The 17140-nt window shown below is 44.0% G+C and overlaps 1 protein-coding gene across 1 annotated transcript in view; it reads right to left on the bottom strand.

The window, feature by feature from the left end:
* Positions 1 to 288: 288 nt before the first annotated feature.
* csmd1a (CUB and Sushi multiple domains 1a) overlaps positions 289 to 17140 on the bottom strand; it is a 717376-nt gene continuing 700524 nt past the window's right edge. The window contains exon 3 of the mRNA XM_085997430.1: positions 289 to 448. Within this exon, the coding sequence (XP_085853556.1) occupies positions 289 to 448 (160 nt within the window). The remainder of the gene's footprint in view (positions 449 to 17140) is intronic.

The following is a 17140-nucleotide window of genomic DNA, read 5'->3' as shown; positions in this document are numbered from 1 at the left end:
AGGAGTGAAAGTTCTGCCAATTTATCTTTCTAACTCAGAGGTGCTGAGGCCAATTGTAGCAGCTGCTGCACTGGCTGAGATGAGCCAACTCAGCATATACCAGGGTATGCACCTGGTCTGTGTGGCTCATCTAATCACTGGATACATTCGCTCAGCCATTGGGGGAGCCCTTTTATTCCTGTTTATTGCACAGCTTTTAAACATGTGTTGAGTAAAGTGTAAACATAAGGACATTACAACCTGAAACATTTATGTTCCAGTTCAGAAAGAATAAGACTTCAAATAATCTCAGAGCGTAGCAGTTAAACAGGTAAACATTGTGGTAACACATTTACCTTCATAAACAGCCTTGAATCCTTGTGCGCTGACAGCAAAGTCTGTGGTGAACCAGAGCGTCAGGATTGAGCCTGTGCTGACAATTGGTGATGGAAGTTGAAAGCCAGTCACCCTGAGGAAACATGTAACATGAGAGAGTAAATGAGAAATCATACCAAAATCATTTAGCATTTGTGATCAAAAGTCAAAACGATTTTGTCCTTTTATGGATTATCATTTTTTTGTTACATTTTCCCAACATACCAAAGACTAGCTAATGCAGATACGGGGATTTAAGCCCCACAGACCCCTTGCCTTCCCAGAAGCCAGTGTGTCACAGTTAAACAACTGCAAAGTAGACGTGAAGATTTGGGGGAGAAATTCGGTGGCACCCCCTTTGGGGCGCTAACCTCGCCTAATTTTAGTGCCCCAAAAAAGTTAGCGCCCCTGCACCATAAATTTAGTAGTAGGGCCCCAAGCAGGCCGAGTCATTGCAGGCCTCCATCCTTGATTAAAGGGGAGGGGCCTAGCGTTGTGCGCACCGGGGCCCTGCTGGACAACCGGGCAGTGGGGTGCCATGAAAACAGCTCGGCACTTGGAGCAGTGCCGGGCTGAGTGGTACCCCGCATGCAGAGGTAAGAAGGAGCAGGTTTTTTTTTTAATTCATTGATGGGATGTGGGCGTCGCTGGCTAGGCCTGCATTTAGTGCCCATCCCTAATTGCCCTTGAGAAGATGGTGGTGAGCTGCCTTCTTGAACCGCTGCAGTCCATATGGTGTAGGTACACCCACAATACTGTTAGGAAGGGAGTTCCAGGATTTTGGCCCAGCGACAGTGAAGGAACGGCGATACAGGTCCAAGTCAGGATGGTGTGTGGCTTGGAGGGGAACTTGTAGGTGGTGATGTTCCCATGCGTCTGCTGCCCTTGTCCTTCTAAGTGGTAGAGGTCGCGGGTTTGGAAGGTGCTGTTGAAGGAGCTTTGGCAAGTTGCTGCAGTGCATCTTGTAGATGGTGCACACTGCAGCCACAATGCGCCGGTGGTGGAGGGAGTGAATGTTGAAGGTGGTGGATGGAGTGCCAATCAAGCGGGCTGCTTTATCCTGAATGGTGTCGAGCTTCTTGAGTGTTGTTGGAGCTGCACTCATCCAGGTAAGTGGAGAGTGTTCCATCACACTCCTGACTTGTGCCTTGTAGATGGTGGAAAGGCTTTGGGGAGTCAGGAGGTGAGACACTCGCCGCAGAATTCCCAGCCTCTGACCTGCTCTTGTAGCCACAGTATTTATATGGCTGGTGCAGTTCAGTTTCTGATCAATGGTAACCCCCAGGATGTTGATAGTGGGGGATTCAGCGATGGTAATGCCATTGAATGTCAAGGGGAGATGGTTAGGGTCTCGCTTGTTGGAGATGGTCATTGCCTGGCACTTGTGTGCTGCGAATGTTACTTGCCACTTGTCAGCCCAAGTCTGAATGTTGTCCAGGTCTTGCTGCATATGGACACGGACTGCGTCAGTATCTGACGAGTCTCGAATGGTGCTGAACAGTGTGCAATCATCAGCGAACATCCCCACTTCTGACCTTATGATGGAGGGAAGGTCATTGATGAAACAGCTGAAGATGGTTGGGCCTAGGACACTGCCCTGAGGAACTCCTGCAGTGAAACTGAGCATCGGTGAACAGGTTATTGGTGAGTAAGTGCCGCTTGATAGCACTGTCGCTGACACCTTCCATCACTTTGCTGATGATTGAGAGTAGACTGATTGGGCGGTAATTGGCTAGATTGGATTTGTCCTGCTATTTGTGAACAGGCCATACCTGGGCAGTTTTCCACATTGTCAGGTAGATGCCAGTATTGTAGCTGTACTGGAACAGCTTTGCTAGAGGTGCGGCTAGTTCTGGAGCACAAGTCTTCAGTACAACAGTCGGGATGTTGTCGGGGCCCACAGCCTTTGCTGTGTCCAGTACGCTCAGCCATTTCTTGATATCATGTGGAGTGAATCGAATTGGCTGAAGACTGGCTTCTGTGATGGTGGGGACCTCAGGAGGAGGCCGCTATAGATCATCCACTCGGCACTTCTGGCTGAAGATGGTTGCAAAAGCTTCAGCCTTGTCTTTTGAACTCGCATGTTGGGCCCTGCCATCATTGAGAATAGGGATATTCATCCGAGCCTCCTCCTCCCGTTAGTTTTTTAATTGTCCACCATATTCACGACTGGATGTAACAGGACTGCAGAGCTTTGATCTGATCCATTGATTGTGGGATCATTTAGCTTTGTCTATAGCATGCTGCTTTCGCTGTTTAGCATGCATGTAGTCCTGTGTTGCAGCTTCCCCAGATTGGCCCCTCATTTTTAGGTACGTCCCTTGAACCGATCGGGCATATCGTCCGGCGATAGGTCAGGGGGCGCGAGGGAAGTTTGCGGTCGGGGAGCAAGCGGGGTGCTGCGCATGGCGATGACGTTCGGGGGAGGCGTTACCAGCACGACGCTCTAGCGCTAGGGGCTTTGCGCTCCGTTAGTGCCCCCGGGGGCGCTAACGGGGCGCAAAGCAACCTAATTTTACCCCCTTGAGATTTAGCGATTCGATTTATGAACAAACAGACTTGCATTTATATAGCACCTTTCATGACATCCTTGAGTGCTTTACAGCCAATCAAATAATTTTGGGAAACAGGTAGACAATTTGCACTTAGGAAGGTCCCATAAACAGAAATGAGATCAATGACCAGATAATCTGTTTCTTTCACTGGTGTTGGATGATGGATAAATATTGGCAAGGATACTGAGTGGATGTTCTAAAAGTGTCATGGAATCTTTTACGTCCAGTTGAGTGGACAGATAAGCCACAGTTTAATAGCTCATTATTAAGTAACACGTCAATACATTTATAGCTGATCAAGTCAAGTGACTGAATTGCCACTCCTAACGAGAAAGACCCAATTTAAATTCTGCCAATGAACAGTGATTCGACCAATCTATACCAGTCTGAAACATTCCTTTATTTGATCAACCATTTAGGGGACTGGTTATTTGATCAAACAATAATTCCCATACTTCAAGATCCAGTGAAGATTCAGGTGTTGCTTGGTGTTAGCCATGGCTCAGTTGATAGCACCTTTGTTTCTGAGTTATGAAGGTTGTGGGTTCAAGTCCCACTCCAGAGAGTTGAGCATAAAAATCTAGGCTGAAACTCCAGTGCAGTGCTGAGGGAGTGCTGCACTGTCGGAGCTGTCGTCTTTCAGATGAGATGTTAAACAGAGGCCCCGTCTGCTCTCTCAGGCGGACATAAAAGACCCCATGGCATTATTTTGAAGAAGAGCAGGGGAGGTATCCCTGGTACCCTGGCCAATATTTATCCCTCAATCAACGTCACTAAAACTGATTGTCTGCACATTATCACATTGCTGTTTGTGGGAGCTTGCTGTGCGCTAATTGGCTGCCGCGTTTCCTACATTACAACAGTGACTACACTTCAAAAAGTACTTCATTGGCTGTAAAGTGCATTGGGACATCCGATGGTTGAGAAAGAGGCTATAGAAATGCACGTCTTTCTTTCTTCTTTCTTATAGTCCATAATGTCTGGTCAGGTTTGGCCCAATCCATTCATTTCTGGTCAACACCATGGAATCTGACTATTTTAATGCAATAAATCCATAATCATGTATTTTGGGAATGGAAGGCTTGAGATAAGTACTTCAAAATATAGAGCAACCAGTTTAGATTAAAAAAATTATAAGTTTCCATTTACTTATAAAATAAATATGAAGTATTACGTTGTTAAATGCACAAGGATTAAAGATTGGCTGTTGCGTGCAGACTCCAGACCTGCACCTGACCTAACCCTGGCAGATGTATTGGCCTTTTTAATTCAGAAGTTAGCTGTAACTGCACAAAGCAAACATTGCCAAGGAATGGCACTCCACCAAGCTGAAAAGAGATAAACAGTGACCATTGCTCAGTGGTCGGTCTGTACTGGTTGAAGCTTGGGAACAGGAGTTTAATACTGTAACTACACACAGTCAAGTTCACAATTTAATTCAATAGCAATTTTTCATTGGAACAATTAAACCTTTTAGCTTTAAACAGTTCACATTTTTAATGCTCCTTCTGTATTATCAAGGACTTGCAGCACATAAAAAATAATGTACAAAATCAATAATAAAAATTAATGCAGCGTTTAGTCTCATGGAAGTTAACTACTAGCTCCACAATACAGCAATGCTTTGAAATGCTTTTCCTTAAACTGTGGAGAAGCCACGTTTTAAAGGACACCGTAGCTATTCAGTTGAGGTCAGGCCTGCTGCCTGTGTCAGCCAATCAAGTCATTCCCATCTGCTTCAGGACTGCAAAGCAGAAGGTGATTCGTACTTTCAATCAATCTCTTCCTCCAGAGTGAATCTTCTTTCCTGCTGTTGCCCAGCTGAAAATTACACTTTCCCCACCATTTCTCAGTAGGAATGTCTGTTCAATCTCATTCATCATGAGAGATTTCCATAACCTGCTATGCAGATAAACACAGTGCACAGTGAAATAGAAGCGGCCTGTCTGTGCTTGAATGACAGGAATCTTAGACTATTTTATCCGTCGAGTACCAGGGAATGCATCACTATTTGCACATCATGTTCTTAATCAGAGATTCTAATGAGTATTTACTTCAATTTTAATAGATATATTTACATTTAAAAGGGATTTTAACTTTTGCTGATGAATATAACAAAGCAAGAAAAAGCAACCAGAGAGAAAATCCCACTTCATCCTCTTTATTTTTTGTGGAGAACCGCTCTCTAAATTACTACACATTAGCTCTTACCAGTTACAGCACATTAAAAGCAAGAGTTTTTTTTCTCAGTTGTTAGAAAGTCTTCTTGCTTATTAAACACTGTTTATTTTTAAGCTTCATCCTTACTTTACGGTATGTCAAAGGGTGACAGCTCATCCTTACTTTACGGTATGTCAAAGGGTGACAGCTCTCTTAGACTGCGTGAATTGTGAATGCTTTCTCCTATCCATACTGTCTATTGACATGCAATACAAGTGATTGTTCGCTTACACTATCTGTTCTTGTATTGAAAAGGTTTAACTTTTGAGGCGGGGTGGTGGGTGGGTGGGTGGGGTGGAGCTTTGCTTTTTAGGGAGTGTAAAAACACCTGAAAGTAATGTAAATGATTGTAACAAAAATGAAGCATTTTTGTCTGTGACGTATCATCTTATTGGTTATTTTCTCTTTCCGGAATTGCATATATAGGGTTAAAAACAGGCTGACTGACCGAAATTGGTCCAGTTCATTTCGATACACAGAAGCCCCAGAGAGGACATTAGGGGTAATTTTGACTTTGAGGGATAACGTAAATCAGGGGATATCGGCTCAACCGCCCATATTACACCTCTCCTGATTTCGGGAGAGGCATATAACAGATGACTGATTCGATATCACCCATTTTACACTATCCCCCAAAGTCAAATTTATCCCCATCATATCTCTAATAAGTACATGAGGGAGGGGCCCTGCAATTCAATTCAAATACAATCATCTTGTAGGCTTTGTTTGCATATATGTTTACATTGGCAGCTCTTTGAATTTGGGAGATGCATATTTAAATTTCCTTTGCACCAGTCAAATTTTATAAGTATGCCTCAGCCTGCGTTTTTTCAATTGAGTAGGGTTCTAAAGCCATCACAGAGATATAGAGAACATATGAACATACGAATTAGGAGCAGGAGTAGGCCACTCGGCCCCTCCAGCCTGCTCCGCCATTTAATTAGATCATGGCTGATCTGATTACTCCACACTCCCGCCTACCCCCGATAACCTTTCACCCCCAAAGAGGCCAAAGAGATTCTGTGGAAGGTCAGCAGTGAACTTTTACATAAGGTTAAATCAGGGACCTTGAGCAAAGTCCAATTCACATTGAAAATTAATGCAGTATACAGAAATCTTTGTTATTTTCTATCTTCCAAGGAGAGATAGATAATCCTGCAACGAATGTAAATCTATAATTTATCATTGCTATTATTCACTTCCCCATTTGTTATTTAATATATCTCTTTGGCAGTTTATAGTTGAAGCTATGGTTGAGTGGAGTGTTTCTTCCACCATCTTCAAAAGTCAAAGAAGGTCATGCTTAGTACACAGTGATATAGCCAGTAAGTTGAAATTCTGTAATAAGTGTCAAAGCACTGAGTCACAAATTCAGAGAAAAATGCCTGGTGTAAAACTCAAAAATGTAACCATCATGTCACATGGAACTGACATTGACATGCTTACACATACAGTGTGTCACATACAGTGAATTATTTGCAGTATAGTTACTGTTGTTAGGTAGGTGAATCTGGCAGCTGCTTTGCATGCAGCAAGATCCCAGATACAGCAATATGCTGAATGGCCAGTTAATCTATTTCTGGTATGTTGACCACGACATGGAGAACTCCCTGCTCTTCCTGGAACTTTGAATAGTGCAACAGGATCTTTAACATCCACCTCAAGCATCAGAAGAAATAGATGGGCCCTGAGTTTAATGTCTGGCGTGAATTATAGCATCTCCGACACTGCAGAACTCTCTTTGATACTGCACTGATGTGTCAGCCTTGTATGTGCCCATCCTGTTTAAGTTCAATTATAACACGATTAATGTAGTAGAAATCAACTGATTTACCTGCATGCAAAGTTATGTCACTATGCATGAATTGGCCCACAATTTCCATATGCATTCTGGAGTGGTAGGACACACATGATCACAGCTATGGTAAATTCTGGATCTCAACCCTAATGTTGGGGGGGGCGGGCGGGAGGGAGGAAGGAGGCACAGATTGGGAATTAAGCATTTGCCCACAAGAATGGAAATAAACTTGGAGGAGAAATCCATTTCTTTGCACCTCCCAGGAATGTTGGCAGAGACCTAGGAGACCAAGGTTGCCTGCTCACCTCTCTTGTCTGGGAATTGGTTCCATGGGAACCTTAAAACAAAGAGAGAATTCTGATTTAATTTTCGACTCAGAAAAGAATTCACAACAAAATATTTACTCGAGTTTCTTAAGGAAATGAGTGTAATTATTTATATACAAACTTAAATTATAATAGAATGATGGAGCTCAGATATTTTTTGAATTTAATACAGCGTGTGTTCACACCAAGTAAGATTAGCAGACCAACATTGGGGTCTTAAATTACTTTGCAATTAATTTAGTGATTGCTAACATTTACACAATGCCATGTATGCCAATATGCAATCATTTATGAATTTTAAAAAGAGGATTAACGAATAACAACTTCAATATTGTGCTATACAAATCCCATTTGATAGGTCTTGCATCAGTATTTGTAGTAGTCTGCCTATTAACATGTTTTACATGTTGTGATTAATTGACATTATTCCCCCTGTGGCTCCAGCTTGTCGTTGATTTTGTTTCTAACAAGAGAAATGTTTTCCAGGTTGAGCCAACAGCCAGAACATTAGAGGATTTAATTACTAACTTAGTGACCTGTTGTCAATGCACTCTTACTGAACATCTGCACATGAGGCCAGGGTGAATGTTGTCATTTCCAACTGGGTCATCTTGGCATGAGGGATGAAACCAGCTATGGGGCTAGTGAGTAAAGGTCCTCCTCACAACATCCAAACATGCATCCCAGCATATTGACCAAACAGCAGAATTAGTGACACCCATGGAGATACCCGTCTGCTAGACAATTCCTACACAACCCCATTAAGAAGAATAGTGTGAATGGAAGAAATTTATTTGAAGATTAACACAGAAATATATGATGAAAGCTCTTTTTAATAGCAACAAAATAAAACATGATATGGTATGGTGCTGTGGTTTCACTTAATGAGATACTTTCACAGAATCACAGAAACCCCACAGCGCAGATAGAGGCCATTTCGGCCCATCGAGCCTGCACCGACACATATCCCACCCGATCCCCATAACCCCTACACCAACACATATCCCACCCTATCCCTGTAACCCCACATATTTAATCCCCCTAACACTAAGGGTCAATTTATCATAGCCAATCAACCTAACCCACACATCTTTGGACTGTGGGAGGAAACCGGAGCACCCGGAGAAAACCCACGCAAACACGGGGAGAATGTGCAAACTCCACACAGACAGTCACCCGAGGCCGGATTCGAACCCGGGTCTCTGGTGCTGTGAGGCAACAGTGCTAACCACTATGCCACCGTGTATGAGATGTTTCATCAAAGTTTATCACAAGGCTCTGTAGCCCAGCACATACCATTGAGAATGATAGTGGACAACTAGGCAACATACCCATCCTCAACTATGGCACTTGAATGGTAGAAACAAGGGGGGAGGTGTTTCAAATCTTCTTCAGACAAAAGTGTCAAGAGGACAATCCAAATCTGCTTCCTTCCAAAGTCCCCAAGATCATAGATACCATGTATTCCCTCCACTTGACATTAAGAAGCATCTGAGTGCACAGCAAAGGATATGTGTCCTGAGAAGAGCTGGCTATAGTACTGAAGAGCTAAGCGTCTGAACTTGCCGGCCTCCCCAGCAAAGGTATTCCAGTGCAGCTATGCCACTGGCATCTATCCGACAATGTGCCCAGGTACATCTTATCCACAAAAAGCAGGACGAATCTAACGCAGGCAATTACCAGTGCATTAGCCTCCTCCCAATCATCAGCAAAGTGATGGCGAAGTAATCAATAGTAATCAGTAGTGCCATCAAAAGATGCCTACTAACCAATTATCTGCTTGCTGATGCTCAGGTTGGGTACTGCACAACCACTCAGTTGCAGACTTTGTTACAGCCTTAATCCTGATATGGATACAGGAGCTGAATGGCAGAAGAAAGGTAAGAAGAGCTGTCTTTGCCATCAAGGCAGCATTCAATTGAGTATGGCAACAAGGAGCCCTAGAAAAGTTGAGATCAATGGGGAAAACCCCCCAGTGACTGGAGTCATATCTGGCACACAGGAATATTATTATGGTTGTCGGAGGCTGATAATCACAGCTTTGTTGGACTTCCTCAGCACCGCATCTTTCACTTAACCATATTCAGCTGCATCGATGCCCTTCCCTCTGTCATAAGATCAGGAGTGGGGCTGTTCACTAATGATTGTGCAGTGGTCAGCTCCATTTACAACTCATCCGATGATGAAACAGCCCATGACAGCCTGCACGAGGGCCTGGACAACATCAGACTTAGGCTGACTAATGCACATTCATGCCACATAACTGCCAGGTCATGGCTGTCACCAACAAAAAAGGTCTAAGCACCTCCCTCTAAACTTCAAATGGCCAAGTCCCCCACCATCAACAACCCAGGGGGAGGGATGGTGGTGGGGAGTAGATATGAACACAGACCAAAAGCTGAACTGGAGCAGCCATATCAAGACGATGGATGCAAGAGTAGGGAAGAAGCTGGGAACTCTGCCACAGTTGGCTCGCCTCTTGGCCCCACAATGCCTCTGCACCATCTATAAGGCTCGAGTCAGGAGCGTGATGGAATACTCTCCATTTATCTGGATGAGTGCAGCCACAGCTTACTTCATCAGCACCTCCCAGCCCCGCAATCCCGACCACCATGAAGGACAAAAGCAGCACAGTCATGGCCACACCAATTCCGCAAAGTCACTCACCATCCTGGCTTAGATGTATACTGCTGTTCCGTCATTACTGCTGGGTCAAATTTCTGTTATTTCCTACCTAACACAATTATGGGAGCACCATCACCAAAAGGACTGCAAGAACTGACATCACCACTGATATGCCTATCAATTCATTCCATGAAAAGCGACGAGTTAAGATAGTAACTATCGGTTTTTATTGGCTAAATAACAGAGCCCACCCTCGTGGGTGATCGGTTCCAACAAGGAAGAATACTAGCCAAGCGGTCACCTTTATACCTGGGCAAGCAGGCGGAGCCATGGGCGGAGTCAGCTGAGGCATGCCTAGGTATAACAGCGTGCGTGGCAAGAGGTAACCTTGTGTAGTGATAACAACAGTGTAAACAGTGATAACAACAGTGTAACAATAGTGAACGGTTGTGAACGGTAACAGTGGTTTACCACAACCACCTTCTCAGAGCAATGGGGGCTGGGCAATAAATGCAACCTTGCCATCACCGTCCACATCCTGAGACCAAATACAGAAAAAAAGGCACCAGAAAGAAAGCTACAAGCAACAGTTTTGAAGATAAATGATAATTGCCCAATTTTCTCTTGGTCCTTTGGAGTCATTGTGGAGATCAGCCAGGGGTGCATGTTCATCTGAACCTGAATCCTGCCAGCATGCCCTCATTCTCACTGAAGGCAGCTGGGAAACTCATTCCTGTGGCAAGCAAAACAGATTAGTAACTGTTGTTGAAACTAGAAATGCTACCATCTCATCTGTTGCCATGCCAAGCACAACGAAAATGGACATCTTGACCATTGCGACCCATGAAGTCTTTTAAGTTGTTCTCATAGCAATCATCCGACAACATTTTATTTCCTAATTTTAGGTTCCATTCTACTAAAGATGATTTATAAGATTGGAACTATTTGCCTACCTTTCCAGCAGTAAAATACAATCCTTCCAACTAAAGGCCTGCAACCACATCTTAGTTTTGACTGAGTTGAAGGAATTTGAGCAATTTCACCAGTTGTCACCCAGATGAGTGGGTGGATTTATGGATCTTTCATGGCGTTGGTTCATTCCATCTCAGGGGAGAGGAAAAGCTGCTTACCTGGTCATGCTGTCCAGCTTATTTTGACCAATTACAAGGCAGCATTGACAGGAGGTTGTGAGAAAATCTATGGCCCACTATGTACAGCTCTCTCACCTGAAGAAAGGAATTAACATAAGTACATAAGAAATAGGAGCAGGAGTAGGCCAATCGGCCCCTCGAGCCTGCTCCACCATTCAATAAGATCATGGCTGATCTGATCCTAACCTCAAATCTTCTATCACTCTCCATCCCACCCGAACCCATGTGATCTCCCGGGAGAGGCGAAAAACCAGATAAAAAACCCAATGGCCAATTTGGGAGAAAAAATCTGGGAAATTCCTCTCCGACTCATCTAGGCGATCAAAACTCGTCCAGGAGATCACTCTGTCCCTATATTTTCTACAGTACTTACCTTCTGTAAAGGCGATCTCCACCCCAGCCAGGAACAGGAATAAAACCATCTCCTGAAATCTAACACAGAATTAGAACACAAGAAGTAGGAGCAGAACCAGGCTACACGGCCCCTGGGCCCACTCCACTACCCACAGGGCCATGACCATTCCAAACCTAGACTCATGTCCAATTTCCTGCCCGCTCCCCGTAACCCTTAATTCCCTTTACTTCTAGGAAACTATCTATTTCTGTTTTAAATTTATTTAATGATGTAGCTTCCACAACTTTCTGGGGCAGCAAATTCCACAAACCTACCACCCTCTGAGTGAAGAAGTTTCTCCTCATCTCAGTTTTGAAAGAGCAGCCCCTTATTCTAAGATTATGCCCCCTAGTTCTAGTTTCACCCCTCATTGGGAACATCCTCACCGCATCCACCCGATCAAGCTGTGGCTGACAGTGATGGAAACTACTAATCGTGGAAATTTAAACAAATACAGGTACAACACAATAAGCTTAACATCTTTGTGCATGTTGTGGATTACACATGACATGCAATCCCTTTTCTAGTTTTATAAAAATTATCCCTTGTTTGACAAATGAAAACATATGTTTCCTAATAAAATTGTTCACTTGACAAACACCGCAGTTCATTTTCACAACTGCACAATCAACAATAAGCAACTAACTAATGTAAAAACAGTTCTTTGGAGGAGGATATTACTTGGGAAACTTTAAGGTCAGCTGATGATATTAGATGACAAATGCAAAGGAACAAAACATGCAGAAAAATCTCGAGTAATTAAACAGATGGGCTAGGAAATGGCAGATGGATATTAACGTGGCGATGAATGTGAGGCAACAGATATTGAAATAGAAATGGCAAACATGTACACGATGATGGGGTCCTATTTTAAAAGTGGGCTGGTAAATTGGTGGATTGGATGGAGTCCAGTTCTACAGGAATACATCAGCTAATACCTCTCCTTACAATTCAAACCACACAAATATTTTCTTAAACCAGTGCCTCCCTTTAACATTAGCAAAGGTGAAAATGGATGGACCTGGATGCGATTGCTGACCATTCACAAAGTTTCCAGTCAATGTGACTCTTGGGAACAAAGCTAATCAAATATTGGACTGTATTTCAAGGGCATTTGAGCGCAAATTAGAACAAATTATTGTAAGCTTGCACAGATCATTGGCGAAACTTTATTGGTAATAAAGTGTGCAATTTGAGTACCGTAGCTTTAAAAGAACAGTGATGCATTAGGGAGGTTTCTGAACAGCGTGACAAAATGTTTCCAGGAATTAATGCACCAGGTTCTGAGGAGAGCTGAACTTGTTTTCATTGAAGAAAAGATCAACAGTAGTTATGATCCAGGTCTTTAAAATATTGGGAGCCAAAAGCAACATGGCAAATGGAATTCAATCCGGAGAAGTGTGAGGTAATGCATTTGGGGAGGGCTAACAAGGAAAGGGAATACACATTAAATGGTAGGACACTGAGTAGTGCAGAGGAACAAAGGGACCTTGGAGTGCATGTCCACAGATCCCTGAAGGTAGCAGGCCAGGTAGATAAGGTGGTTAAGAAGGCATACGGAATGCTTGCCTTTATTAGCCGTGGCATAGAATACAAGAGCAGGGGGTTATGCTTCAGCTGTATAAAACACTAGTTAGGCCTCAGCTAGAGTACTGCGTGCAGTTCTGGTCACCGCATTACAGGAAAGATGTGATTGCACTAGAGAGGGTACAGAGGAGATTTACAAGGATGTTGCCGGGAGTAGAGAATCTCAGCTATGAGGAAAGACTGGATAAGTTGGGTCTGTTTTCCTTGGAACAGAGGAGGCTGAGGGGAGACCTTATTGAGGTGTATAAAATTATGAGGGACCTCGATAAAGTGGATAGAAAGGACCTGTTTCCCTTAGCGGAGGGATCAAAAACCAGGGGGCACAGATTTAAAGTAATTGATGGAAGGTTTAGAGGGGATTTGAGGGGAAATGTCTTCACCCAGAGGGTTGTGGGTGTCTGGAACTCACTGCCTGAAAGGGTGGTAGAGGCAGGAACCCTAACCACATTTAACAAGTACTTGGATGTGCACTTGGGATGCTGTAACCTGCAGGGCTATGGACCAAGAGCTGGGAAGTGGGATTAGGCTGGATAGCTCTTTGTTGGCCAGCGCGGACACGATGGGCCGAAATGGCCTCCTTCCGTGCTGTAACTTTCTATGATTCTATGATTCTAGATATAAGATGGATGTTTGACTGAGACCAAGACTGCATGACTACAGGACACAGGATCAAAATTAGCAATCCTCAAGCAAGATAAGATTATTTTCCACCAACATCGTAGTGGATATGTGAAACATGCTTTCAATGATGGTAATTGATGCTGTTCCAGTTAACTCTTTCAGAAAGAGAGTTGGAGAAATAACTAAACCGAGAGATTACTGCCAGATAAATGCTTAATAAATTCGTATTACATTCCGCTGTCCTGTTACTTAAGCACAGGTATTAACACATTTACTTTAGATGGGTTCACATCTTCCCTACATAAAGGGAAGAGTGTGTTAAGCGCTTGTCTGCTAATTATCACCAAGAGTAATTGGAATTGGATTGAAAGGCATAATGGGTTAAAAGGACTTTCTTATTCCATAATTTGTTAAGCTCCTTCATAAAAAGAAAAAAATAAGTGCCACTTGTGAGGTAATATTCAGTATCTATTCTTTCAGCTTTCATTCCTACTGAACAGATAACATTTATTCAGTAAAAATGAAGTAGGCATTAATGAATATATATATATATAGTTCATTATTTCAATAATCAAAATAAGGTCTTATTCATAATATATTCCCTCGCAGCTTTCACTATTTTGAAGAAAAGCAGGGGAGTTCTCCCCGGTGTCCTGGCCAATGCTTATCCCTCTACAAGCATCACTAAAACAGATGATCTGGTCATTTATCTCATTTCTGCTTGTAGGACCTTGCTGTGCACAAATTTGCTGCCATGTTTCCAACATTACAACACGGACTACACTTCAAAAGTACTTCAATGGCTGTAAAGCACTTTGGAATGTCCTAAGGTAATGAAAGGCAACATATAAATGCAAGAGGTGGCACACTGCAGATGTTCTGTCACTGCTGTCCAATGTGGGCGCAGATTTATCTATCAGAATTCCACTGAATCACGACTGCTACCTCTTGCTGCATAATCCGAACAAATGCTGCATGATAACCTGCCTGTGTGGCTGCCTTCATAACCATGCTGCTTCCATCACCTAGCCTCTCTCTGCTTTCTGCGTTAAGATGAAATCCTACTGCTAAGCCATCTGAAACCCTTCCCCAATAACCACCTGCCTCACCTCACTCCCCAAATTATTTTTAAATTATACCTTTTTAAAATAAAAATTAATGGACCTATTAATAATTCCATAAATGAATGCTTCAAAAGGATCCTAGCAGATTGGTATTAGATTAGTGTACTGTAAGCAACGCATTCACATCCATACACAGAACCTTCATAACCTTTAAGAAATTAATGACGTAATACAATATGGCCTAGAAATTCAGTGCCCTTAGCGCCGATTTTGCGGCGCTAGAGGGCCTAGCGCTGCAATTGGCGCCAGCGCCTAAATTGCCTGGGGCCCTTCCGCCGCGGTAGACCGGTAGCGCTGCGCCGGCACCGATGACGTCATCGGTGTGCGCAGCGTCCCGGTTGCCATGGTAACCCGCCCGAACTGGGAAATTGACTTGCGGCCGCCTCGCCCGTGGCAGCCGCAAGCAACGTTCTGGCAGAGGTGCCTTGCACAAGTTTGCGCCGGCGCATTAAAGGCCCCGCGGCGGCCGGCCGCTTTCCCGCCGCCCGCCTGGCCGCAGCTACCTCCCCGGACTTCCCCCCCCCCCCCCCCCGGAACAGAAGCAAGCCCGGCACTTGTCCGAGGTGCCGGGCTCATTTTTAATAAGATTATCGCGGGCCGCGGCCGGGTGCAGGCAGGTCCTCCTTAAGGGAAGGAGGAGGCCTGCACTTCCCGAACCTGCCGCACCGCAGCGGGCGCCGCAGCGCCGGAATAGCGCCGAAGTTCAGCGCATAGCGCCAGTTTTCAGGCGCTAACAGCTTTCAGCAGCGCCGGCAGCCGTTTGGGCGCAGAAGTAGTGAATTTTTGGCCCGACCAGCGTGACTTAGCTCCGGCACTAACTTCCGGCGCTAAAGCCGTTGCTGCGCCAAAACCCAATTTCTAGGCCTATGTCTTTTAGATAACACTGTCTGTCTGTTAATGCTTCTGTCAGTGCAATTCTCAAGCACCTTTCCTCAAACTTTGGTATGATAAATGCCCTGATAACTAATGTATGTCCCAATCTTTATTTCGCTCTCTATAAAATGATTTAAAAAATGAAGGATAATCAGTGCATTTTACTTCCTGGTTTGCTGTCTGTGAGAATTCTTCAATGTGATTGGCTGCTTAGCCAGCTTGATGACATCACTGTTGCTGGACGCTGAAGATCCCCTAGACTTGGCGCCAGATTCAAATTAACACCGGGAGAGGTGAAATCAATGTCACACAGATCGCTCGATCTTTGTGGGCAGCTTTCTTCGAGGTCAGCGGCGAGCGCCATCACTTCTCCGCTGACCGCAAAATCTGAGCCAAAATCTTGTAAGTTGTCTTCCCTTTCTGAAGGTCCCTCCCATAAATGCACTGTTCCAGTCAAGAAGACGGGCAAGTTCGTTCTTCCAAGGGTTCTACCTGTGCTGCCTTTAAATTGGCCGGACATTTTTCCAGTTGATTTGTCCTCTGACTTTCCTGGTTGAGGTTTAGGAACTAGTTACAGGGAAGAACCTGAGCCCCACAACTCTATGATTAGCAGGTCAACATGCCAGTAGTCTGCATTGCTAGGCCCTTCATTATTTTAAGTACTTTCATCAAACGTCATTCATTATGCTTTTTTGTGCTTTCAAATTAGTGTTCAGTGTAATAATTTTGAAATCAGTGCAATTTATCACATAACCCTGACAGCTTGGACATCTCTACTGAGCGATAAATCTCACAACCACATAAATATATTTGAGACTCTCTCTGCTGGATCGTGCAATTACCATTAACTGTGTCTCCATCCGCGAATAAAGTCCACTGGAGGTCAATGCGGTCAAAGTTTCAAAGGGTAAGTAAGGCACAGCAAATCTTTGCTGTTGCAGGGGAAAAAATGTTCTATTCTACTTCGGTTCCCGTTTGTATTTACTTTTACTCATCATGCCTGTTATTTACGGGAATGGCGTATTAGCAAGTATGCTTGCGGATCACAGGCAATGGTTGGGGGAGGGAAAGAAAGGCACAGAAGTTCGTTCAAGCACCATTTAGTACTGCCCTGGAAGACCGGCAGGTTGAGAATTAAACTAAGGTCTGTTTTCAGCAACAGTAGGCAAGAATGCAGGTGCCCTCTTGTATCTGCATGCTTGTCAATGATCAGAAGTTAATATAAATTCTCTCATAGTGAAGCAAGAGAATGTGCATACAAGTGGAGGAATTGATATGAAACATGCAGATCCAGTGGTCGGCCCTTTCCATTTTAGGCCTTACGATTGCTTTACTACAACTGCCAATGTCGTGCATGAACATCAGGCTAAGCAGCTGTTTATCAGGTATAGCAGAGTCTGTATTTTTAATTGTTCTAGGTCTCACTATGGTTTACTTATTTATATTAGAACATAAACCTTCTCTTCTCAAGGTACCTACTCATGCTGAGGTAAGGGTTTTGCAGGCGCTAAT

This window comes from Somniosus microcephalus, chromosome 9, assembly GCF_052327205.1.
Source record: "Somniosus microcephalus isolate GS21.2 chromosome 9, FLI_Smic_1.0, whole genome shotgun sequence".
NCBI lineage: Eukaryota > Metazoa > Chordata > Chondrichthyes > Squaliformes > Somniosidae > Somniosus > Somniosus microcephalus.
This window is presented reverse-complemented; position numbering and strand designations above follow the sequence as displayed.